The sequence below is a fragment of the Exophiala aquamarina genome (assembly GCF_000709125.1).
Source record: "Exophiala aquamarina CBS 119918 chromosome Unknown aczIA-supercont1.5, whole genome shotgun sequence".
NCBI classification, from domain to species: Eukaryota; Fungi; Ascomycota; class Eurotiomycetes; order Chaetothyriales; family Herpotrichiellaceae; genus Exophiala; species Exophiala aquamarina.
In genome coordinates this window covers 172,934-197,732 of record NW_013550583.1, presented here as the reverse complement: position 1 = coordinate 197,732, position 24,799 = coordinate 172,934, and the positions used below count along the sequence as shown (strand labels likewise).

Here is a 24,799-nt window from a genome sequence, read left to right as displayed (position 1 = left end):
GTCGTTGGGAAGTTGGGATGATACAGCGGGATTCATACAAGTAGAGATTGCGGAGAGGCCCCTCGAGCCGGCTTAGCTGCCGTTTTCGGCCAGCTTATCTTATCGAGCAACCAATCCCCTCATCGCCATTTTTTTCAATTGCCCGCATCTGCGATTGAGTCAACCGTTGAGAGCCTTTGCATTTAGACCGATCAAACCACCTTGGGCCCTCAACTCCTTTTCTTGGGCCCAACTTCCTCCCTCGTCCCTCTCCTACTTTATCACCATCTTCTATAGCCCAACAAACGGCCCAAAAATGGGATTAGGACTGCTAGTGTCCATCGATCCAGAGGAGATCTCGAAGCCAAACTCCAATGGCCTGACTCTGGATCAGGTAGCTTACTTCGGTCAGGCACTCGTTGAGATTACTCCGGAGAATTTTGATTCAAGTCTTTCCTTTTTGCGCCAGAATTTCTCCAAGCTAGCGATCCTCTTTGATGTCCGAAAGCTCAAAAGTTGGGACAGTGTGGTCGATATACTCAATAATGGAGCGTCCAAGATCTTTGTCACTTTCGAGCAGCTGAAAGCTTTGTCCCAGGAGCAGACGATATCGCCTGATCGACTGGTTCTTACCATTTCTCTCGAAAATCCTAAAACCGACCTGGCCAAATTAAACTCCTTCCTCCAAGCCAACCCGACATGGAAGAACACAGAATGGGCATTCGACGGGGACAAGGGTAATGAGTACGTCGATGTAGTTCTGAAAGAGCTTGGAAATTATCCACCCAGCCCAGATCAGACGATTTTTGTCACCGTAACCCGGGAGACTGGCGGGCGACATCTTCTCCATGAATATCCTGGGAATGCCCTGATAATTTCCTCCAAATCTTTGACTTTCGACCCATCCAAGGATTCAGACCAGAAATTAATTCCAGCTGTGGATTTAGTGCTTGCCGGCGCGACCGCTGACCGGAAGACCGGCCTCTATGCGACAACTGTTGTGGACGAACGTGACGTGGCTCTAGGATTGGTGTGGAGCAGCAAGGAGAGTGTAGCGGAGGCTTTGAAAACCGGAGCAGGAGTGTATCAGAGTCGTAAAAGAGGTCTGTGGCACAAAGGCGCCTCAAGCGGAGATACTCAAGAACTTATTAGCATGGGATTTGATTGTGACAAGGACTGTCTGATCTTTAAAGTCCACCAAAAGGGCCGAGGGTTCTGTCATCTGGGCACAATGTCATGCTGGGGCAAGGTTTCGGGATTATCGAGACTGCAACGGACGCTGCAGGAGAGGAAGATTGATGCTCCCGCCGGATCATATACTAATCGACTCTTCAACGACCCAAAGCTAGTAAACGCCAAGATCAAGGAGGAAGCCGACGAGCTTTGTGAAGCAACAACGAAGGAAGAGATTGCATCGGAGGCGGCTGATCTATTATACTTTGCGCTTGCAAGATGTGTAGCTGCGGATGTCACCATGGAGGATATTGAGAGAAACCTAGATCTGAAGAGCCTCAAAGTCAAACGGAGGAAGGGCGACGCAAAACCCCAGTATGTTGATGAGAAGCCCACTAGTGAGACAGAGCAACAACCAGGAACGAATGGTGCCAATGACCATCAGGATGAAGAGCTCAAAGAAGCAGCCTCTGTGCCCACGTCGCGCTCAGATGCAGCGGGCACTATTTCCGGACGGATACAAATGAAACGTTACTCGACCTCACAAACCTTCTCTGACGATATCCTGAAGTCTGCTCTACAGCGACCCTCTCAGAAATCGAACGAAAAGATCATGTCGCTTGTCCAACCGATCATTGCGGATGTCCGCGCGAAGGGCGACTCTGCTGTCTTGAAATACACCCACAAATTCGAGAAGGCAACATCACTGAAAGCTCCCGTGCTTAAAGCACCATTCTCGGAATCTCTTATGCAGCTCCCAGAAGAGACAATAAAGGCCATCAATACCTCCTACGACAACATCCTGAAATTCCACTCTGCGCAGAAATCATCAGGTCCACTGGTGGTTGATACAATGCCTGGCGTCACTTGCTCACGGTTCTCAAGACCGATCGAGAAGGTCGGCCTCTATATTCCAGGTGGCACTGCCGTTCTACCCTCCACAGCTCTCATGCTTGGTGTTCCGGCCATGGCTGCTGGATGCAAGAATATTGTCCTCGCAACTCCCCCGCGGTCGGATGGCACAATCACTCCGGAGATCGTCTATATTGCACACAAGGTGGGAGCCGAAGCAATAGTTTTGGCGGGCGGGGCACAGGCTATTGCTGCTATGGCTTATGGCACCGAGTCGATCACCAAAGTCGACAAGATCCTTGGACCTGGAAATCAGTTCGTGACAGCTGCAAAGATGATCGTCTCCAACGATACGTCTGCAGCCGTCTCGATAGACATGCCGGCTGGCCCGTCAGAGGTTCTCGTCGTAGCCGACAAAACGGCCGATCCAGCGTTTGTGGCAAGTGATCTGCTCTCACAAGCCGAGCACGGCACAGATAGTCAGGTCGTGCTGATTGCCGTCGACTTGGACGATCAGCAGCTGCAAGCCATCGAAGACGAAGTGCACAAACAAGCACATGAACTACCACGAGTTGACATTGTGCGCGGAGCAATCGAACACTCAATCACGATCTCGGTACGCAACCTTGCCGAAGCCCTAAAATGGTCAAATCACTATGCACCAGAGCACTTGATCCTGCAGACCGCCAATCCACACTCGGCACTCCCAGACATACAAAATGCGGGCTCCGTGTTCCTGGGCCAGTGGACGCCGGAGAGCGTGGGCGACTACAGCGCGGGCGTCAACCACAGCCTCCCGACCTACGGCTACGCACGACAATACAGCGGCGTCAATCTAGGCAGTTTCATGAAGAACATTACCAGCTCTGAAGTCACCGAGCAAGGGGTCGGCCAGGTCGGCTTCGCAGTGATGGAACTCGCTAGGGTGGAGGGTCTCGATGCACATCGCCGCGCGATGGAGTTAAGGATGGAACGACTGGGATATGTCGAGAAGCGCGTGGCTCCAGTCGCGGAGGATAAGGGTGATGTTGTTCCACAACCGCAACCGGAAAGAAGCGAGCAGCGACCTGGTGTCCAAACCCAGTTCGCGCCGGCCGCTGTGGCCACGGCTGTGCAGACGGGGGTAAAGGCCACTCTTGGTGCTTTGGCTCAGAAGACTTGAGTGCTTGGACGTTGTTTCTTGGCATTTAGTCAGATGGGGCTCTGGTGATGGCGAGCTAATTCAGTGGTACCTTGGAGTTCAACACGATCAGCGTCTTTCTATGTATGACATTGCCGAGGTCATATCCTATTACAAAAGTAGATGTCAGATATCTCGCGATTAAACAGAATTTTTATTGATACTGATACTGTTTTTATCGAGGAACATGATATGAGCGCGTGGTTGGTGTCAGTATCATTATGTGACGCGGGTTTTTTTATATTTTGATCTTTCCCAGTCAAACCTTGTGTCGGCTTGCATTTGTTCGGTTTCCACTGCTCAGTAATGTGGGACCGACTGGTAGATGAAGCTGTGTGACCACGGGCGTTCCCTTGCGTGACTTTCCTGGGCATTTTCCGTAGATGAAGGAGGATCTCATTTCGTCTTGTAAGTATCATTACTTAGCTGAGGGTCTGGCTGCGTTCGAAACTGGTCTCACCAGACCGTAAGAAGAGATATTTCGTACGAATGAGCCCTTTTATGCTGACCACCTATCACAAGTTCATAACCTGGTTGGCATTCTCACGGCCCCGTCAAGTCTGACAACCTCACCATTTAACATAGGATTCTCTATCATGTCCCGAACCAACCTCGCGAATTCCTCTGCCTTACCCATACGCTTGGGATATTGGACCATCTCGGAATTGGCGGCTGTACGGTTCCCGGTGCTTTCTCTGTGTTTGGCAGCTTGGTCTGCTTTTTGAGGTGGTGGGTTTTTGGGCATGGTCATTCCTGTCTGGAAAGCGCCGGGGGCAATGCCTAGGACTCGGATGCCCGCCTTCTGGCCAAGTTCTCTCGCTAATGGTAGAACGATACTCCGGCACGCACCTTTGCTGGCGCTGTAGGCCAGTTGTCCAACTTGTCCTTCGAATGCTGCGACAGAAGAGACGACAATGATGACACCACGCTCTCCGTCTTCGCCCCAGGGCTCGTTCAAAGCAAGGTGAGGGAGGGTCAGGCGTATTAAATCCACTGTACCTCGAACATTGATAGCGATAGTCCTGTCGAACTGAGCCATGTCCATGTATTTGACTGTGTCGTGCGTGGCATTGGGAGGCTGTTTTGGTAAGCTAAGAGCTGCGGTCCCGATTCCCGCAGAGCAGACGGTGCCAGCAAGGGGCTTGGAAGTGGAGTCCTGAATCCATTTTAAAGTACTGTTGACTGCAGCTTGGAGCGAGGAAGTGGATGAAACGTCAGTCTTGGAGAAGAGGATACGTGAAGAGTCAAATTGCGATGTGGCTTCTGAAGAGGGAGGGTTGAGGTCGAGGATGGAGACATTGGCACCGTTTTGCAACAGTGTAATGACGGTCGCAAGGCCGAGGCCACTTGATCCGCCGGATATGATGAACGTGCGATCTTTGATTAACATATTTTGGGATATTGCTTGGATATATTTAACGCGGCGAGTTTGGCAGGGTTGAGAGCGTAGATGCGACTCTGGGAAAGTACGGGACACCTAAAGATGATAAGCACCTAAGGCTAATATCTCGCCAACCTACCTCGGCATTGGCACGAGGCGGACATGACATTCCGAGCACGAGTTCCATGCCTGCGATGCAGACGTCGACTTGGGAACATAGGAATATTGACAGTGATAACAAGGGTGGTAGTGGCAGATCATCGATCCAGTACCGGGCTTCGGACAATGTATTCTGTTGCCAGCCTTCATACCTTAGGCTCGTCAACAGCAGTTGCGGTGAAAGGGAACATGAGGAGAAAGGGTGACATGTGACTTTGGACTCATTTGGGCAGTCACGCGTTAGCTTGGGGGTAGACCTGTAAGGCAGGAGCAACCCACGAATCCAGGATTCCACGAGTCACGGGCCACGATGCAGGTGAGGGATGCAGCAGCAAACTGAAACTTGAAACAGACCTGCAGGCTACATCATCCTCCTCACATTACTCCAGCAAGACAAGAACTTGAGCTACTCGTACACTGAGACTTGCATGTAGTATTTGTATCCCCATCATCTTACACCCCTCTTACCATATTCCAGATTCATTATCTCAACTCGCCTCCTTTTAATTCGAATCCACTCGCTGGGTCGCTGCCCAAAACTTCGTCACCGCCCGTCCCCTCCAAATTTCCCCGCTTATTACCTGGACGAGCCTGACAGCCGCAGGAAAGAGTGTCGAGGCAAGGAAGGCGCAGCCCGATCGGGCCTTCAGTCTCAGTCTCAGAATAACCACTCCCAAGTTCCCAACAAGGCTGACTCGTTTCCGACTGCACACCACCACCACCACCACCACCACCACACACGCACACTCTGATCCAGGTCACTCATTCTTTCTCTTGTTCTCTCCAGACACTGGAGAACAGAGACGACACTTGAGCCCTAACCACCGCACCATCCTCATCGCTGTTGCCGTCAACGTACTTTGGGCCACAATCCGATTAATGCACTCCACATGTCCCAACCCTCCCACCGGCCGCCTAATCGGAGCGTGAACAGCCTGCGAAATGGATCCAGACTATCCAGAGACCTCTCGAGGGATCTCTCGAGGGACCGCTCCAACCCTCGCCGCAAATCTGTTACCGCAAATGACGCATACTTATACGCATTAAAAGTTGCTTACCTCTCCTATCTGCTTCAGCCCCGAACGACTAGGAAGCGCCATGTCGAAACAAAGCCTCCCGTCACGCGTGCCAATTCCTCTACTTCTTTCCATGATCTTATGAATGACTTCACTGTCGTTCGAGACTCCAAAAGCGCGAGGTTTCCACATGACTTTGTCAAAGAGCTGGAGAAGAGGCTGCAGGGCATCTTAATCGGCCGGGAGAAGCGCCCTGAATACCAAGATGCCTTGGTCAAGCGTATCTTTGCCATTTTCCTCAACGCCCTGTCTGATCCCGCTTTTAAAAAACGTATGGAGGCCGATCGGAGAGCGGAGGATCTAGTCCTCATTTTCTTCTCCAATGCAACAAAAGAGCTACAGAAGGGGAAACCCCCCGGTGATGATGGGGTCAAGCGTATGGTCGACCGGCATGTAGCTCTCTTCGTTCGACTCCTGACCTTGATCTTGAAGGACCGCGATTGGGCCAAGGACAAGCCTGATCTGGCCTCACGCCTAGCCACGCTAGAATCAAAGCTACTAAAAGGTGATGAGAATCTTGCCACTTCTCAAAGCAATGGAGAGTTCAAGATGGTCGAAGAGGTCGTGCCCTTGTCATACGAAGTCAAAGATATGCCTTTGGTGCAAGTGGTGGGCAAAGTCTTTGGTCTTACAAACACCATGTTACAATCTGATATCACCAAGAACAAGCCTGTGTGGACCGAGAAGGCCGCTTTGCAAGACTTGAAGACATATCAGCAGCATCTAACCCTTGGGACTAAGTTGACTTTAAACGCCGAGGACTTTGACACTCACGAAGCATACGAAACATGGAAGAAGAACGAAAGCCCAGAACTGTCTCAGATGATGCTGGCCATTATGCAATCCAATCCCCAGTTGGCTAAGAGTACTCCTGGCGGAAGCTTGCCAACTTTCAATTCCCAGAGTTCGTCCACCAGCCCAAATGATGCACATTACGCAGAAGTTTCTCGCTCTCTCTCTCAGCCCACTGATTCCTCTTCCTACGTGCTCGATCTACCGGTGGATTTGGGCGCTCTCGATTTGAACTCAGCCGAATCTGCTGCCTCTCAAGTCAATGGCGATGCATCACAAATCTACACTTTTATCCCTTCTAATCCTAGAGCCATGTTCCGCTTTGTCCTCCTCCAGGCTCTTAATCATGAACTCAATGACAAAACGGACGACGCTCCCAGTGGCCTGGAAAACGGCCAATTATTCTCAAAGAAGACTGCTGAATTGTTGAACGAAATTGCATTGAGATGGCGCATTCCAAAATTCACCCGCATCGTACTGTTTCTGGATGTTGTGCGCGAAAAATTCGCTGAGCAGGCTATCAGTCTAGAAATGCTGGATGCAGCCTTCAACTATGTCAAGGAACCTCCTCAGGAAGATGCAAAGAACAAGAGGAACTCCTTGATCATGACCTCGGCGTTGTACGATCGTTATAATTGGACAATCTCGGATTTTGCTCTCATGGGGAAATTGCTCACCGCACTGTACAATGCACTGCTTCAGCGGTTATATGATGTGATATTGACGTCTTATGCTGACAAGGCTCAATTACCACAACTTGGAGCTATTATGGCCATTATTGACGAACACATCCGGAATGACCCAAGTTTTGCTCAGGGCTCGGAGGATTTCGACGACTTTAAACATGCTGCGATCGAAGGATTGACAGCCGAAGCTAGGAAAATGTACAATATGATACTCGCTCGTGAACTACCTCAAGAAGACGACAAGTGGGAATTCTACCATATTCAACAGCTGGCCAAGGCGCTTCTGAAACTCGCAGAAAAGATTCAGAAGAGATTCAGGAAAAACCCAGAGATCCTTGGTATTAACCCGCTGATGATCCTGCTGCAATCTACTCTGCCAGCTTTCGGAGAGGACTCTAAGGCAATGGTCGAGCAGATTTTGATCCTTGCAGAGAAGACCCAATCTGAAATCCCAATTCAGGATGGTTTCGATTTGTACAAGGACCTGAGCGAGTTTCGTCGTGTGCACAGCGATGCTTTGCCGGGAACCCCATTTCCCTATAAGATTGAAGATCTCTTGGCTGAGTTCGTCTGGAAGTGGATTCGGTCGACTGAGGGACAAGTTATTGGTTGGGTCGAAAACGCTGTCAAGCACGACACCTTCGCGGTTAGGACTCAGCACCCTGACCAGGTGCCTACAGAAGATGAACGTCACTCCACTTCTGTGATAGACATCTACCAGTCTTTCAACCAGGTAGTCGATCAGGTGGCTCAACTCAACTGGGACGATGATCTCAGCTACGCCAAGTTCATGACAGCCTTGGCCAAATCAATCGGCGATGGTGTGAGAAGATACTGCGAACTTCTTGATCAAATGTTTACCAAGGAGATGGACAGATTGACTCCTGAACAAGAAGCCGCTGCCAACATGACAAGACAAGAGAAGTGGATGCAGCTGGCCAAGGATACCTGGAACAACAAAGAAAGGGTTGAGCCCTTCCAGTTCTATCCCCAGTCATTTGTCAAGCTTAATGACATTTCTTTTGCAATTCATCAGTGGGACAAATTGGAAGCAGAGGTCAATGTGGATGGTTGTGCAGAAGTGGTCAAGAAATACCAACCACCCGCAGCCCAACGGCCTCGAAAAGCAACAAATTACGTCTTCAGCATTAAAATTGTTGAAGCCGAGGATCTGAAAGCGTGTGACGTCAACGGATTTAGTGACCCCTATGTCGTCCTTACCGACGAATATCAGAAGCGTCTGTCTAAAAGCAGGATTGTCTATCGAAATCTAAATCCTCGTTGGGACGAATCTGTGGACATCACTACTCAGGGTCCGCTCAATCTGATTGCAACAATCTGGGATTGGGATGCCGTGGGAGACCACGATTATGTCGGAAGAACATCTCTAAAGCTTGACCCAGCCCATTTCAGTGACTTTCTACCTCGCGAATACTGGCTAGACTTGGATACTCAGGGTCGCCTCCTGGTTCGAGTAAGTATGGAAGGTGAACGGGACGACATTCAGTTCTATTTCGGGAAGGCGTTCAGATGCCTCCAACGTACGCAACGAGACATGACTCGACGTATAACGGATAAGCTGTCCGCATATATTAATCATTGCTTGTCACGACGAGCTCTTCGGTTGCTTCTCAATCGTGGGATATCAATATCCAGTGTATCCTCATATTTTGCAAGGAATCGCACATCCATGGTCCCGAGTGCTGCTATGCCAACTGATACGGAGGTTATCAACGCTCTAAAGCCACTGTTCGACTACTTTGATGACAATTTCGCCATCATGCAACAGACGCTTACTCCCGACGCTATGATTGCAGTGATGACTCGGCTGTGGAAAGAGGTCTTGACAACGGTAGAGAGCCTTCTCGTCCCACCTCTCTCGGACAAGCCTTCACAGCAAAAACCGTTGACTCAGCAAGAGATTGATGTTGTTTATAAATGGCTGCAAAGTCTTTTCGAGTTCTTCCATGCTGTCGACGAGGAGACTGGAGAGGCAAATGGGGTTCCCGTCAACGTGTTAAAGAACCCGAAATATCATGAATTGCAGATGCTCAACTTCTTCTATACTGAGCCAACAGACTCTTTAATTCGAGAATCCGAACGGATGGCCTCCACAACAGCAGCAAATCAACAAGCGCATCGGTCGAGAGTGTCTGCTCCAGCTAGTCTGGGCCAAGTAGGGGGTGGGGGTCTTCTACAGCCTGGAAATATGGCAGGTGCTCGGCGTGCTAAGAGTATAATGATGAGCCGAAATCTTGGGACCATGCGAAAGGCGAAGGAGGAGAAGTGGAAGGCCGCGCAGGCTGAACCAAATGATGACATGATTCTAAGAATTCTCAGAATGAGACCCGAGGCTGGAGGGTACTTGAGAGATCGCTCTAGACAAAAGGAGCGTCTTGCTGCGGCGGCGGCTGCAGAGATGATTGTCAGAACAAGTCTCCTATCGGGTGGAGGGAGAATGACGGGGCCAAGTGTGATTCGACGATGAGATAAATCTAATTTGGGAACGGCTGGATAAAGATTGCTACTCTGCATGCAGTGAATTGCCAGTGTTTATTTGGCATGTCGCTCAGAACTTTCGCTGTCAATGGTCTTATGAAGGTACTAATAAGAATTGGAATTTGGGTATAAATATGGACGTGACATGAAGTTTGATGTGGATGAGAAGCTGAGTTAGCTTGCTATGCCAATTTCTTAGCGCTGCACTGGAGCCAAAGCCCTCGTTCAGCCTGGCGTCTTCGTGGAAGGATGAGGTGTTGATGTCTTCATCTCTTGGACTTTATGGTTAGGGAATGGTCATATCAAATTAGTATACTGTGAAATTGCCCAAGGAGATCACGAGGGTTGCTACCAAATTTCTGAACTCTTTCAACTCTACATTGTGTTTCAGGAGAAGCAAGTAATCTGTAACCAACGACCGGGCGGCCCACCTCTGTGACGATGCACACTCTTCTCACCTTCAGGCATCAATGTCTGGATATTGTGCTCAAAGATCTCTGGGTGAATTAATGCCTCCGAAGTTTCCCCCAACATCATTATTGTCAACCCAAGACACTGCTGATCTTTTCCCGCTGCCTTTCAACCCTACGCCGTGCAAGCACGGCGTAGAAGATTTTATTCGACTCCAGCCTTGCCGAACCAGGGGTGTGACCTTCGTAGTCGAAATACAGCTCGACAACCAGCTCAGGAGGCACGCGTTCCCCGGTATCCGGGGACGTCTCGTCTATCCCGATCCTGTGCCGTGTTGCCATCTCGCCTGAGTCACTGACCAGCGATTTCACATATTCCGTCCATCGGTGCAGATTGACCCGCCACTCGTGGTCATACGGCCCGCAGATCTCGCCAACCAGCTCTGAGCGGCCCCGTCGACGTGCACGTGGAAGTCGTTCTGGCGAAAGGGCGCGGCAGAGGTGAGATAGTCCATGATGTGCGAGAAGTCGAAATTGATTACCTGTGTCTCGATATCGATTGTTCTAGATACAAGGTGGTCGATGACTTCTCGCCGGATGATCTTGCTGACTTGGGCTATGGGGATTCTGGTCGTGAGGATATATGGAGCGTTGCATGGGTCGCCTCGTTGAAGTATCGCTTTTGGCTTCTCCGTGTACCGTAGTCCGGGCTGGACATATTGGAGTTCCTTGGATGAGGACGGATTGTACCCCCAGTGGCGTAGCCAGCCTTCTAGTCGTTGTTTGAAAACAAGGGTATATACCTCGCTGCGTATTTCTGGAGGTAAATCCAGAAAGGATGCGGGGAAGTTCGACATCCCTTGCTGTGGGATACTGAGGTGTGTTATATCAATGTTTGTCAGGTAGAGCTCTTCCTACACCATGGCGAACCTTTCACTCGTCACGATTTAACATGAGTTATCGTGCGCTCTGTTCCTGAAGAACCGCGATATTGGGTCCTGGCTTTAATTCCTTAAAATAGCATGCCTTACCTGGGCAATGTTGGTCGCCTCACCCCGTGGTCAAGGGTGCTGGAAGCTTGGGGTAGTCCTCCGCCCACCCTATCAGTCCTGGGTACCTTAGTTTCAGACATGCTACGTACATCATACTTGGCCACGCCTCTTGTGTTATTCATTCGGCCTTGGATGCACAGTTGGAATTCGTTGAGTAAACCGGAGTGGTGATATCAAAGCCCAGGCCAAGGCTGTCAAGTCATGACATCACCGATGCCGCCCCCAGTGGGTCAACTGAGCGTCTGATTGGTCACTTCTCATATCAAGGAGCCGCAGCCTTGCGGTGGTCGGAAAGTGATACGCCATGCGTTCGTGCAGCATGTGAAAGTTTCGAATATGTTTTAGGAATAGATAAGTTTTCGTTTAGAGATACACAACATGCCCTTCTTCCCAAGGATTATTTGATTACTAGCAGCACAATGCACTACAGGTCGTCTCACAACGTTCTTGTTCAGCAATCGTCAATACCAGGCAATATGCTGTGCAATCGCTGCAAGTGTTGATTCTTGATATCCTGCTGACACTTTTAATCTGTCCAGGCCAACATTGAGCGCAACAATACTGCCCATGGACATAACTCCAGTGGGACTTTTTCATGCCTATGCTCTCCAATTGCCAAGTCTAACGCTCAACACGCTTCTAGCCGCCGTCGGATATTCTGAAAATCGCACACACCAGGATTTTTTGACGGAGCTGATTACGCTCTGGGCACGTCCTGCTCTGTGCACACCGGCAGCGCTGCTGAAGTCGCAGCGAGTGTTCAGTTTTGACTATGGCGTTTGGGGTCGCATGTGGATAAGCAAATGGACACTCCCTGTTGATCAGGCGCCCATAGACACCGTCAGAGAGCAAGAGGAGCTGGTTCAGAATGACACCAAGAAAGGCAACAGCCGAGCTGAGACAGGTATGAGCCTGCAGAAAGCAGTCGAAGTCGCCATGCTGGAGCTCGGGGGCCAGAATTCAGAATGCAAAAGATCCCTTCCCCTCAAACCCTCGATGCCGAACCTCCACCCTGTACAAACCGAATGGACAGCTTACCGGCGCAACGTTTCTAATCTGGCGATCCGCCCTGATCTCTCAGAAAAGGAAATGTACAAGGCAATGATGGAAGATACTGATGCATCCGGCCCGACAATTCTTTATTTTCATGGTGGCGCACACTGTCTAATGGACCCAGTCACTCACCGATGGCCAACATCCATGCTGAGCCAGAAATCGGATGGGCGTGTACTTTCTGTCCGCTACAGGCTAGCACCGCAGCATATTTTCCCAGCGGCGCTTCTGGACGCTCTATCGGCTTATTTGGCGCTGATTGCACCTCCGCAGAATGCCTTCCACGAAGCCGTTTCTCCTTCTCAGATCGTCTTGGCAGGAGACTCTTCTGGCGGTGGCCTAGCAGCATCTCTTCTTCTTCTACTACAGACTCTGTGCAGACATAAGCACAGTGTAGCATTTCACGATAAGGTTGTCACCATTCCGGATCCTGTGTGCGCTGGTCTGGCTGTCACATCACCCTGGCTCGACATAACGCGGAGTCTTCCATCAACGAGAGTGAATGCTCGATGGGATATCATTGCTCCACCGCCACCTATAGACCAAAATCCTACGCCAGCCTTCCCGCCTGATGCTATATGGCCTGTATCTCCACCACGGGTGGAAACATACTGCTCTGCCCAGGTGTGCATACATCCACTGGTGTCGCCGCTTGCTGCGCAGCGTCATCATTGGCGGGGTGTTCCACCTGTCTATGTCTCTGTCGGCTGGGAGGGAATGCAGGATGAGGCTGAAGTATTTGCACGACGAGTTTTCGGCGGAGATCCCGATCGGCAGATTGTGATTTTCGACGGCTACGAAGGAATGCCACATTGCTTTGCCATGTTTCCATGGAACTGGGCAGGAAGAAAAGCTATGGAGAAATGGGCAGAGTTCAGTAGAAACGTTGTTCAAACTGCTGCGATGAGAAGGACAGACGTGGGGACTTGGACCAACAGTAAGACTAAAGAGGTCAAAGAAATCAGGCTGAGTGACTTAGCGCTAAGCAGTGCTGGATGCTGGTATCAAAGGGAACAGCTACATGATCATGTAGTTGACGCAAGGCTGGAAAAAGGGCGAAAGTGGAGAATAGACTTGGAGAGCGAGATTCTTCAGCAATGGAAAAGAGAGAGAAATCATAGTGTTATCGGCGGGGTGCAATAGTATTAATACGAAAAGAACACTCTCATACGGTCATACCTCCCAGCGATCAGACCAAGACAGATCGGCCACACCATATGTCTATGGCAGAAGGAGGGACTCTTGGTGTGACTATGCAATGTCCATTGCAGGTAAGGAACGGGGAAATCGTAACAGTTCGATGACTGGAAATCAAGGAGAGGAATCAAATATGGTGAGCAACCGGCGTCTTGTGATTACGAGTACGTATTTTTTGTCTCGTTACCAATGCGAAGGCGGGCGTGCCCACTGAAGCATGTAATACAAGGCTAAAGGCAAGGTGGACAGCGGCGCTAGCTGACATGGGACCTGGGAGTGCCATGTGGCACGAGTGGTTCCGTTCACTTCAGCCTGGGCTGGGCTGAGGCTGGGCAAATATCGTCCCTCCATTTCATGTTCTCAGCCTAACAACAACTCTGATCCCCCGTTGGTCGCCAACAAAATATTTCAATGCTCCGGCGAAGGAGTACATCAGGCAATCGAATACGTCAGCTGATCGTAGAAAAGACTCGAATTAGCGAACGGATTTCAGAAGGCGTACAATCCGACACCGAAAGAAACCTTGGACGTTGAGAATCTGGGAATCTGGGCTCAGCGTGATAACATTTGAGGTTGTCTTCGTCTTGGACTAGAGAAATTTCGCGAAGCTGTAACAGGTTTAATGGCAGCGTTTATTGCCCTCAGCTTCGCCTGCAATGTTGCGCAGCTCTTCGAACAAGCAATCAAGGCTGCTCGCGTTTGTAAAGACTTGTATGACCGCGGATCCCCCAAAGTGAACGATTCAATCGAGAAATATGCGGAAGATATTCGGACAGCGAATGAGGAGCTCAAAACGGGCCTGACAGGGCGGCCTTCTGAGCCACATGAACCAGAACTCCAGAATATTGCGGAGGAAGTAACAAAACTTGCCGATATGCTGATTACCGAACTTAACACCCTCAAGCCGCAAGGTAAATCTGGATTTCGTAATATCATCAAGGCGACGTCAAAAACTTTGTTCAAGGGAGACCTCAAGCAGATCCAGAATGATTTAGAGGCTCGAGAAAAAGCGCTGCAGTCGTGGCTAGTGAAGAAACTATAGTAAGTTGCCTCTTAAGCTACAGATGTAACTCAAACTTTCGTTGAACGGAGATGGAATTCCTGACTAGTATCGAAGTCGAAGGTAAACCAGACTAACTTCTGTCAGTATTCTGTGCAGTCAGAGTGAATTGACCCGCAAACAAGAATTCGAAAGAGTCACTGAAGCCCAGAAAGATACCATCCGTCAGGTACTAGGGGCTATTGAACGGTCAGAAACAAGCCAGCATACACGTCATGATGATCAGGACATGCTGTTGAAGCAGATTATGGATACATTGTCGACAAATGTCTCTGATATTATCAAAGAGCTAGACACCAAGACGATGAGTCGCTTCGATACGCAGGACACAAATCTCAAAGATAGTGCGCAGATGCAGCATGTCCAAATGGAACATATACGAAAGGCAGAACAGAGTTCTATGAGAGTGCGACTTCTCGACGCGTTAGGCTACCCTGAAATCAATGAGCGACGCAATATGATAGAGGGCCGCATCGGCAATTTTGGTCAAACTTACAAGTGGATATTCAGCAAGTCGAGCGACAAACGTCACGAATTTTTACAATGGCTTCAGAGTGACGAAAATCTATTCTGGATCAATGGCAAGCCAGGCTCAGGGAAAAGTTCCCTAATGACTTACATCTACAATTGTCTCCGTGCAGGGGGTCCAGAATTCGCCCTCTTGCAGAAATGGGCACATCCCCGGCAAGTCAAATTGCTTTCCTTCTGGTTCTTTAGACCGGCGTCAAGTCATTTTTTAAAGTCTCTTGAAGGGTTTTGGAGATCCCTCTGCTTTCAAATCCTCGACATGGACATTGGACTTGTGGAAAAGATCCACGAGGATGATTCAGCCCCTCCAACGCTGAAGTCTGCTCTTATTGAGAAGGGGTCGGCTTCTCGGTCGTGGACGAACAATGAACTAAGAGAATGGTTCTTCTACGCAATATCGAAATCTGATTTGGGGTATTGCATCCTAGTAGACGGACTTGACGAGATCGAAAAGAACTCCATTCGCGAAATTCTTCTTGACACCATCCACGAGATTTCTCGAAGCTCCGAGAGAATCAAGATTTGCTGCTCTTGTCGACCAGAAAGTCCTTTTCACCAAACGCTCAAGCATTATCCTTCATTGAAATTGCAAGACCTCAATCACGAGGATATCCTGGAAGACTGCCAGAGACAGCTCGCTGGCACATTAGCTGTAGGCTTTGCTCATGAGATTGCCAATCGTGCAGATGGCGTCTTCCTATGGGCCCATCTGGCGGCGAGGGAATTACGTGCTGCAGCTCGCCAAGGAGATAATGAAGACGATCTTGAACAGAGATTGAAAGAGACTCCAGATGAAATGAATGAGTTTTTCAGGACTCTTCTTGAACGACAGGATAAATTTTATGCGAAGCATCCTAAGCCTTACTTGTTCATCCTTCAAGTTGTTACACAGCAACCAATGCATTTGCGCCCGACAGGCTTCACTTTATTCGACATGCTGTTAATATCTCGCAAACACGAGATTTTAGCGAGCGATTTCACATCAAATTTAGAGAATCAATATTGGTTGGCGCTTGAAAGAGAGGCAGTCCGTTTGAAGGCAAACGTGGTGGCAAGTTGTGCGGGCTTGGTTGAAGTCATTACAGGAAAGGTGCCACGAGGATTGCCATGGGATTTCCCACACAAAGCATTGGGACAAGTTGACAAGCAACCCGTAAGATTCATTCACAGGAGTGTACAAGACTTTCTGTTGGAGGACAACACCGCTCATTCTCTACTTCAATCGTCGGGGATGTCTGAGGACGATGTTATATTTAGTTGGACTGCCGCTTCATCACTCAGATTTATTGCGGAACCCCGATCTAGCCATATGGAGATTTCGAGGCTTGCGCAGTTGATCCAACCACAGCCTTTGCGGGACAAGGTAGCTCGACTGATTCATAGGATCTCTCCAGTGGTCGCAGCGCGTGGGCGCTTGAGGGGGTTACCGACACACAGTGTTTATCTGTTTGATGTATTCAAGACTTTTGTGAGCTCTATTGACCTGTCACCCCTAGAAAATGCCACGATCATACTACTTACAGGGGCTCGGCTGCTCACGAATGTCACAAGTTATATCGACGATCGCGAACCAAAGCAACGGCAATGTGGTGCTCTTGTCGCCCTCCTGGAAGCTATACAAAGCCCAGCGCTTGTCAATCGCGACTTCATCTCTGGGTTGGAGCGTCGTATCGAGAAGAATGCGGCATTCACTATATGCTATGAATCAGCGACTTCCCCTCGCCTGCTATTTTCATGCAGTGGTAACATCCAGCAGCATATATTCATTAGCACAGCACATGTATGGCATAGTTACAGCCAGCGCCAGCCCGGAATGGAAGATATTGACCCTGAAGAGCAGAGGAGGCTGATTGACAGTGTTCACCTTTTGCTAGATGTGTCAAAAGAGGGGGATCGATGTATGGATCTCTGGTTCGTTCAAGAAGCCGACAGTTTTGGATATGTACAGATTATGCCGGAACCCGATGAAATACCAGATGCTTTACAGGCAAAGCTCAAACCCTACAGCATCTTACACTTTAAGTTTAAATGGGATTTGCCGAAACCTCGTAAGGAGCCAGCTTGCGTTGCCGAATGCCTCAGGTGGTCGCCCCCAGGATTTGATGTTTTCCTAGATATCTCTAGGCATGAGGCTCATGTCTTCGAAAAGTTCTACTGGCGGAAAGCTGATGGTCAAGTTTGGCAAGCCTTAGTCAACCAGCAGGCAGGAATACTTTCCAGGGCCATTGGCATACATTCACCTCTCTCTGTGGCGCAGGGCGTATTGGCATTGAGCTTCCCCTTCTTGGACACGCCCATGCATTCTGCCTTCATATATGACACCCAAGTTCGGACCGCTACTTCAGATGAGAGGAGGTTATGGGAGGACAAATTGTACAAAAATCGAGGCTACGAACATCATGACCCTATAACCGCTGAGATCATCCGGCTAATCTTGGAAAAACGTGGTGGGTAGTCAGAAGCGGTCAGCAGTCAATAGATGATCATTGGAATCGAAGACGAATTTCAACCCGGACCCCGAGAGAAATCTTGCAACGTGCTGTATGCTTTGCTCCTCAAATAACGCCTGAGGGTTTGGAGAAAAGGGGAGATTATGAGGCTACGTAGCTTCAAGGGCATACTTCTGTTTCCTATGTCAGATATTGATTTGTTGTACATGCATATTCTTTATCGATCACACTCTTTGCCACATGACTTACGTCTTTGCACGCCCAAGATAGCCCTTGCCATGTTGCTTCAGCGCTTAGGTATGCTTGAATATATATACAAAACGACATGCAGCACAATGTCCTTGAAAGCCAGGTCGACTCCTAGTCTCCTAGTCACGCTCTTAGCCTTCACCGGGTATCAAAATCTCACTCTTTGCAAAAGCGTACAAGAAAGAAAAATGGCAAGGACCCGCTCCATGGACCAAAAGGATTGTGTTCAGCACTCAAAGAACACCTGATGAGCCCAGGGATGCTCATTTCGCCATTCATCATGCTCGCCAGCCTACCGCGCCGGGCCCAAGGGAATCTCAATGCCATGATCCAGACTCCGCTTCAGCCAGTCCCGTATACGCGCGTTGCGCAGGTCGTTAGCGGTCACGTAGCCCCGCTTCACTACGGCCATCGCACGCTCGTACGTTTCGTCGTGGACCGATGACACTTCGCTGTCAATTGCGGTGGCTTCGGCCAGAATGGTTCTGACGTCGTCCGCCGGGCTGATCGAGTCCGCTGGCACTAGTCGGCCATGCTCGATTTCATGCTGCCTGATGAGCACGTGGTCTTTTATGACATGGTTACGTGGCTTAAATGGCTCCTCCTTTTGGGAAGAGGTGTTGGTTTCGGTGTTGTTAATATTGGAGGTGGTGGCAGTGTGGTTACCGCTGGGCATGCTTTGGGATTCGTCTTCTTGCCGCTGCTCTATAATGGGTTTGATATCGGCGCTGGGCATTGCTGGAGTTTCTTCTCCTTGCGGCTGCTCTATGATGGGTTTGATATCGGCACTTTCGTCGGTATTGGTGCTGGGCTGAATTTCCTGCTTTTGTGGTTCCTGACTCGGTGCCTCACTGTCGAATGTAACTCTCTCTTCCCCGGAAGAAGTGCCCTCCCTTCTGCGAGCACCTCTCCGGCCAGTTGAAGGTTTCTCGACGCCGCTGCTCCCCCCCTTTCCAACGGTCTCCACAATCCTCCGCGACGTGTAATCGTAACTCCAATCACCGCTTTTGCCGCCGGATTTTTTGATGACTTGGGTCTCAGTCAATTTCATGGCTTTATCGACCCCTTTGAGCATGTCGTACATGGTGAGCCCGGCCACTGAGGCAGCCATCATGGCCTCCATTTCGACTCCAGTCTTACCCTCACAGTCAACCGTTGCCTGGATGTAAACACCACCGCGATTGGTTGACTTAATCCTGCTCCTCCAGTGTATAATGTTGTCACGGGGTTCACATCCAGGAGCATATGGCTCGATGGATATATTTAATCCGGTGATAGCCAGGGAAGGGTGTGCAAGGGGGATCAAGTCTGATGTCTTCTTCGCTGCTTGAATGCCCGCTATCCGGGCAACAGCTACAGCATCGCCCTTCTTCAGTTGCGCGGAAACTAGCGACTGGTATGTGGTGGGTGTAGAGAAAAGTAGCAGGGATCTGGCTGTTGCGGAACGGGTGGTTGGTATTTTATTTGCAATGGAAACCATATGCGCCTCACCTGAGGTGTTGAGATGGTTAAGGGGCTGGATGTTGGAGGATGCCCAAGACTTCTCACTCTCATTCTCGGTGGTTTTACTGAATGAGGGCCTGGTAGGAGGGGGAGGTGGGGTGGAGACTGGCTCGGATAGATGGAGTCTAGAAGGAGGCGATGAGGTCCTGGCATCAGGTAAGACAGGTATTCGTTTCCATTTGAGAAATGGAAAGGGTTTAACAGCGATTCGACGCCAGACGGCTTGCCCGTTAATTGTCCGCACTACAGTGGAACGAGCCTGTCGGGGCTGATGAGTCGCAGAGGAACCAGTGGACAAAAGCCGTGTCTGTGAGTATGAGCCGCCATGGGAAGGATTCTGGAGAAGTTGGAGCGGCATTTCAAGTCTGCAAAATGTCGTGCCGTGTGAGAGTGCAGGAGATGTAATGAAAGAAATATGACGGGCAGGATTCCGTTGGGACAGAGCATCATCTACAGACGCAGAGCACGGTCAGTCAGGCTACTAAAAGATGGATTTGAAAGAGAACAAGAAAATTGAGAGACAAATGACGGACATAGAGAATTCTATATACATTATAGGAATCACTCATATGCTGCGCCCTTGTATTAAGTTCGCCCATTATGCATCGCTGTGGGGAAAATGTGTATTTCATGGCTTACCCACCGATAAGGATCATTGGCCTGTTCTTCATATTTTCCAGCTCACCAATGCCGGCGTGCTTTTCTTTCTTGTTCTTGACCGCCATGCCGATGACGTTGAGTAGTTGGGCTTGTTTCCGGGAGACACCAAGATCATCCGCGGTCCCTAACGACTGTGAAAGCTGCTGGAGTTCATGTGTTCGGATAGCGTCCATGGCTTCAGAATTGATCGGCTTCCCGCCGTTGGACTCACGGAGTAGATCTCGAAGCGAAACCTCAGCATTGTCGAATAAGCAAACCTTGATATTCCCATCACCGGTAATTCGAAGTCGATTACAGGTGCCACAAAAATTGTGGGTCATACTGGTGATAAAGCCAATACGACCAGCAAATCCTGGCACCTTATAGGTTTTGCTAGTATCATTCTTGTGGTCCTGGACTTTTTGAACGTCCGGGTACTTTTGCCGAATCAAGGCGAGCATCTCCCCGTAGCCGAGCATTTTATTCTCAGACCACTTATTTCCATCAAATGGCATATACTCAATAAAACGCACCTCGAGATCTTGGTCGCGACCAAGCTCGACAAAGGGCAAAATCTCGCGTTCGTTAAGGCCACGCATAACAACACAGTTGATTTTCAGCTTGATACCGGCTCCTTGTTTATTCATTTCAAGAATGCGGTTGATGGATTTCATGACAGCCTCGTGACCGTTTCTCCTTGTCATGATCTGGAACTGAAAGGGATCAAGTGTATCCAAGCTCAGATTGACGCCAGTAAGCCCGGATTCGACCATGGCGTCTAATTTGCGGTGGAGAGATATACCATTTGTGGTAAGACATAGCTCTTTCAATCCTTTGCCGCGTAGATTTCCGATTTGGCGCATTAACTCGACAATGTCTTTCCGCACGGTAGGCTCACCGCCAGTCAATCTGATCTTATTTACACCCTGATTGACGAATAGTTCGGATAGATAGACGATTTCGGGAGTAGTGAGCAGTCGTTCTGGCGGGGACAGCTGAATGCCTTCTTCGGGCATACAGTAGAGACATCGCAGATTACAGCGTTCGGTTACAGATATACGCAGGTAATTATGTTGGCGAGCATAGCTGTCGGTCAGAAAGGAGGAGAAAGGCCGAGGCTCTGGATCGGATCGAAGTTGCTCCAGTCGGCCCTGTTCTGATTGAGGCCGTTGATGTGGCGTGGGTCGCGCTGTGTGAGGCTGCCACTGAGCTGTTTCGACTTTGGTCGGTCGTATATCACCGGATGTTGTCGCAGAGATACAACGAGCGTGTTGCTGAGGACCGATCGGGGCTTTGACGTGGCGAAGAGACTGTGGTCGGGTCTGCCGGACCAGAGTTGCGATTAAATGCTTGAAATTAGCCTCCGCCATACTATTTCACAGAAGTCGAGAAGGACCGCAGACATTGAGGGTGGTGTTCTGTGAATATATCAATCAACCTTTGGATAAATGTAAAGGCATCTTAGGCAGGGCGTGCATTGGCTTTGGAGGTCCACAGGGCTCTTCAATTGGAGAAACTGGTGGGCAACTGGAGATGTAAGTTAGGATTAGTCACTAGAACTTGCAACTGTGGTGGCCTTCCGCCACTACTGTGAATGTTGCTGGTGAGGTTTTCCGCAGGGACTGCATTTTCCAGAGGAAAAGGTTCGGAGTTGAGCACCTGACTGGGATGTGACTTAAGTCACGTGACATCTTATAGAATATGTGACCATGTAGCTTGGCACTTATCGGAGAAATATTGTTCCTCAGAAGCACATACGTCACAGGGAAAACTGGGTACGCCAGGCCTGATGGGTGTTTTGTTTCAAACGATGTTTCGCAACGCGGAGAAGGTTCTGCCTCATCCATGTGCGGAGTACGTCCTGTCATTGGATGTCATGCTGTATCGGCACACGGTTCATAAAAGGAGATTTGAACCGAGTTAGCAGAGAGACACATGAACGCACGTGCCAAGTACGCGTATCTTGGTCCCCTTCGTCCAGGCCAGAATGAATGTGCCAAGGTTCCTAACAGATGCGCAAGAGTGATTCTGCATGTATACATATGTACGAGGGACTCGGAATGGGGCAGATGGTTATGAATATCTCATCAAGTGGAAGAAATGCATTGCCAATGCCCAAGTGCTTGTGCAGTGGCTTGGCAAGATTATTTTTTGGTGGGAGCCTGGCGCCTGAGGAAGCAGATCTGCGAGTCGGCGAGAAATAAGCACCGACAGATGGGTGATTGCCACCGATTGGTAGCAGCCTTTCATCGCCCACTTTTTCTGATTGCCGGGCTGCCGCAAAGTTGGCACAGGGCAAGACAGACCTGGGACAACTTCCCTCGAACCCCCCCATAATGACTAGTACCAGGGGCCCTAGGGCATGCACCCGCGGCCACCGTCTGCACAGCCTCAGACCTCACCTGCCTCCCCTCCCTCCTTCTCAGCTCTAACTTCTCACCTCCTCAGGCCCACTGCCCTGTCTCCTGGATTCTGCCTGTCTCTCATTCTTTCTCTCCCTTCTCTCCTTTGAACCCAACACTATACACCCATTCATTCTAAGCACCCTCTCTACAATACGACATTATCCCTATCCTATATCCTCGAATCAATCAGTCGATCAACGCCTCAAATCTTTCTATCTTCACCTATTGACGAGCCTTCCGCGGCCCTAGTGCCTATTTTAGGCAACCTTCCAACAAATCACCGCAGGCTGCCGGGCCACGCAACTCACCACCAGGATGACTTCCCATATGGCCAATGTCAACACAAACTTTGATCCTGATTACGACTCTTTTCTGAATCTCGAAAATGACTTCACTCCATCGTCTACCTCGCCTGCCATCAAATCAATACCTATGTTGACTCCCCAGTCTTCCATTCCTGGATCTGCAACTACCTACGCTTCTAGCTCTGCTCCTCAGACCTTCCCAGGACCCAGTTTCCAGTACGATGCCTATCACCAACAGACTGGCATTCCCATCGGAGCATTAGCAAATACCTTTGCCGTCAACAGGGCCAGTGGCCTACAATATCACGAAGGAAATGGAGGCTTCATCATGCCCACTGAGACTTTGAATATGCCATTGAGCACCTTGGACGAGTATGATTTCTCCCAAGGAACCGACATGGACTTCGATACCGATTCTCCCAACGACCTGCCCTCGATGTTCTATTCGGAACAAGCGTCTCGTCCCGCTCAGTTTGTAAGCCCAAACACCCTCGTCGCTCACAACAACATGAGCTCAACACCTATTCAACGCATCTATCCCGGTATGCATAGCCAACAGGCTGCCCAGGCCAAAGCTCAGCAAGCTCAAAAACAACAAATGGCTCGCCAGCAACAACAAGCGCGCCCTGACGGCCAGAAGCCTCTCCCAAGCCCCACAAAGTCCCAGGCGAGCAAGGATCCATTGGTTGAGGAGAGTATCTCCAAAGTGCTGAATCGGATGAGGCAAGAGAGCGTCACTTCCACCGCCACTGATGGTGATGGTGCCAATGTCGGCATGTCGAACATGCCACGCATTAAGAAAGATGAGGATGACATGGACGAGGACGAGAGGCTCTTGGCCAGTGAAGAAGGCAAGAAATTGTCAAGCAAGGAGCGTCGCCAACTGCGAAACAAGGTTTCTGCCCGTGCCTTCCGTTCGAGAAGAAAGGGTAAGTCTGTTGCAATATTTCATATTTGATTTGATCACTAACTTGATATAGAATACATTGGCCAGCTCGAGGGAGAAATTGCCGCCAAGACCCAAGAAGCCAACGACATGCGTGCTCAGAACGAACAACTTCGAGAAGAGAACAACCGTCTTACGGATCTCACTCGCATGCTTCTCTCATCGCAAGCTTTTGCTGGCTTCCTCCAAGAACTCAGCCAGTCAGGCCTTCCAGCCCCCAACACGCACGTCAATACCCAGCAACAAAAGCAAGCTAGATCTCAACCTCAACCCCAATCCCAGTCAAACCCAAGACTTAAAGATGTCAGCACCAACGAAGTTTCTCGTCAGATGCGAGGTCAACAGCCCCAGATTGGCATGGCTCTCATCCCAGAAACTCCCATTGATCTCTCTGCATTCCAATCGTCAAATGCCTGGATGACTGCTCTTCCTACTTCAGACTTCCAAGTGTACGCTGTTACAGAAATTCCCGAAGCCCCCGCCCTTGATCTGGAGGCCATCTCAGGAAAACCCGACTCGATCTTTAGCCGTCCCAAACCAACCAAAGATGTGCCAATGTTGCAAGACTCGGTTGAGTCCTGGACCAAGCCAGCTGAGCACAAGGCATCAGTCGTTGATGAGACCGTTCCGCTAGATCAAGGGGCATTTGCTTTGTATTTTGAGACGCCATCCATTCCAACTATCCAGGACAAGTCGGCTGATGCCCTGGGCATTGAGATATCGGAGGAACAACGATCCGCAGAACTGAAGAACATGTGTGACGATCTTGATGAAGCTTGTGCTCGGATTTCTAGGTATACGGTTCACATGAACTAAATTATTGGTGTTGGTGGCACGTCTTTCCTCGCTTTCTTCGGATTAGTATATAGTTTTGGGTGAATAAACAACAATCATCTTTCAATACGGGCTTACTATCTCTGTCTTTTATTGTAGTCGTCGCGATCCCGAATGGAGACCGGTGGCAGGAGCACAGTAATCGTTCAAGACACTACTAGGTAATATCTCTTACTGGCCCCGTAGTGCCTCGTATATGGTCTATGTAACTAACCAGATAGTTGAGGTGCCAGACGCGTGACGCAACTAATCCGACACCGAAGGCACACCTTTTTTTCTTGCAGTGAAATCTTCAAACATAACACCTCAGTTGGCAACACTCATTTGGCTACCTGGGTGTGGCACAGTTCCTTTATTTGTTCTAGCAATCTGTGCCAATCTTTCTATCTGC

General features: G+C 49.7%; 8 protein-coding genes across 8 annotated transcripts; 5 read left to right on the top strand and 3 right to left on the bottom strand.

Annotated features, from left to right (window-relative positions):
* Positions 1–295: 295 nt before the first annotated feature.
* On the top strand, positions 296–3,166 carry A1O9_06743 (histidinol dehydrogenase; the record flags this gene model as incomplete). The annotated part of the gene is made up of 1 exon (XM_013403691.1): positions 296–3,166. The coding sequence occupies one exon, from the start codon at positions 296–298 to the stop codon at positions 3,164–3,166; it is 2,871 nt and encodes a 956-aa protein (XP_013259145.1).
* A 541-nt stretch (positions 3,167–3,707) lies between these two features.
* Positions 3,708–4,574, bottom strand: A1O9_06742 (uncharacterized protein; the record flags this gene model as incomplete). The annotated part of the gene is made up of 1 exon (XM_013403690.1): positions 3,708–4,574. The coding sequence occupies one exon, from the start codon at positions 4,572–4,574 to the stop codon at positions 3,708–3,710; it is 867 nt and encodes a 288-aa protein (XP_013259144.1).
* Positions 4,575–5,614: 1,040 nt separating this feature from the next.
* On the top strand, positions 5,615–9,766 carry A1O9_06741 (uncharacterized protein; the record flags this gene model as incomplete). Its single annotated transcript, XM_013403689.1, has 1 exon — positions 5,615–9,766. One exon carries the CDS (start codon positions 5,615–5,617, stop codon positions 9,764–9,766), a length of 4,152 nt encoding a protein of 1,383 aa, XP_013259143.1.
* A 2,040-nt stretch (positions 9,767–11,806) lies between these two features.
* A1O9_06740 (uncharacterized protein) lies at positions 11,807–13,435 on the top strand (the record flags this gene model as incomplete). The annotated part of the gene is made up of 1 exon (XM_013403688.1): positions 11,807–13,435. One exon carries the CDS (start codon positions 11,807–11,809, stop codon positions 13,433–13,435), a length of 1,629 nt encoding a protein of 542 aa, XP_013259142.1.
* Positions 13,436–14,778: 1,343 nt separating this feature from the next.
* On the top strand, positions 14,779–17,532 carry A1O9_06739 (uncharacterized protein; the record flags this gene model as incomplete). The annotated part of the gene is made up of 1 exon (XM_013403687.1): positions 14,779–17,532. One exon carries the CDS (start codon positions 14,779–14,781, stop codon positions 17,530–17,532), a length of 2,754 nt encoding a protein of 917 aa, XP_013259141.1.
* A 536-nt stretch (positions 17,533–18,068) lies between these two features.
* On the bottom strand, positions 18,069–19,637 carry A1O9_06738 (uncharacterized protein; the record flags this gene model as incomplete). Its single annotated transcript, XM_013403686.1, has 1 exon — positions 18,069–19,637. One exon carries the CDS (start codon positions 19,635–19,637, stop codon positions 18,069–18,071), a length of 1,569 nt encoding a protein of 522 aa, XP_013259140.1.
* A 277-nt stretch (positions 19,638–19,914) lies between these two features.
* Positions 19,915–21,288, bottom strand: A1O9_06737 (uncharacterized protein; the record flags this gene model as incomplete). Its single annotated transcript, XM_013403685.1, has 1 exon — positions 19,915–21,288. The coding sequence occupies one exon, from the start codon at positions 21,286–21,288 to the stop codon at positions 19,915–19,917; it is 1,374 nt and encodes a 457-aa protein (XP_013259139.1).
* A 1,350-nt stretch (positions 21,289–22,638) lies between these two features.
* On the top strand, positions 22,639–24,390 carry A1O9_06736 (uncharacterized protein; the record flags this gene model as incomplete). Its single annotated transcript, XM_013403684.1, has 2 exons — positions 22,639–23,557; positions 23,609–24,390. The coding sequence occupies 2 exons, from the start codon at positions 22,639–22,641 to the stop codon at positions 24,388–24,390; spliced, it is 1,701 nt and encodes a 566-aa protein (XP_013259138.1).
* Positions 24,391–24,799: the final 409 nt, after the last annotated feature.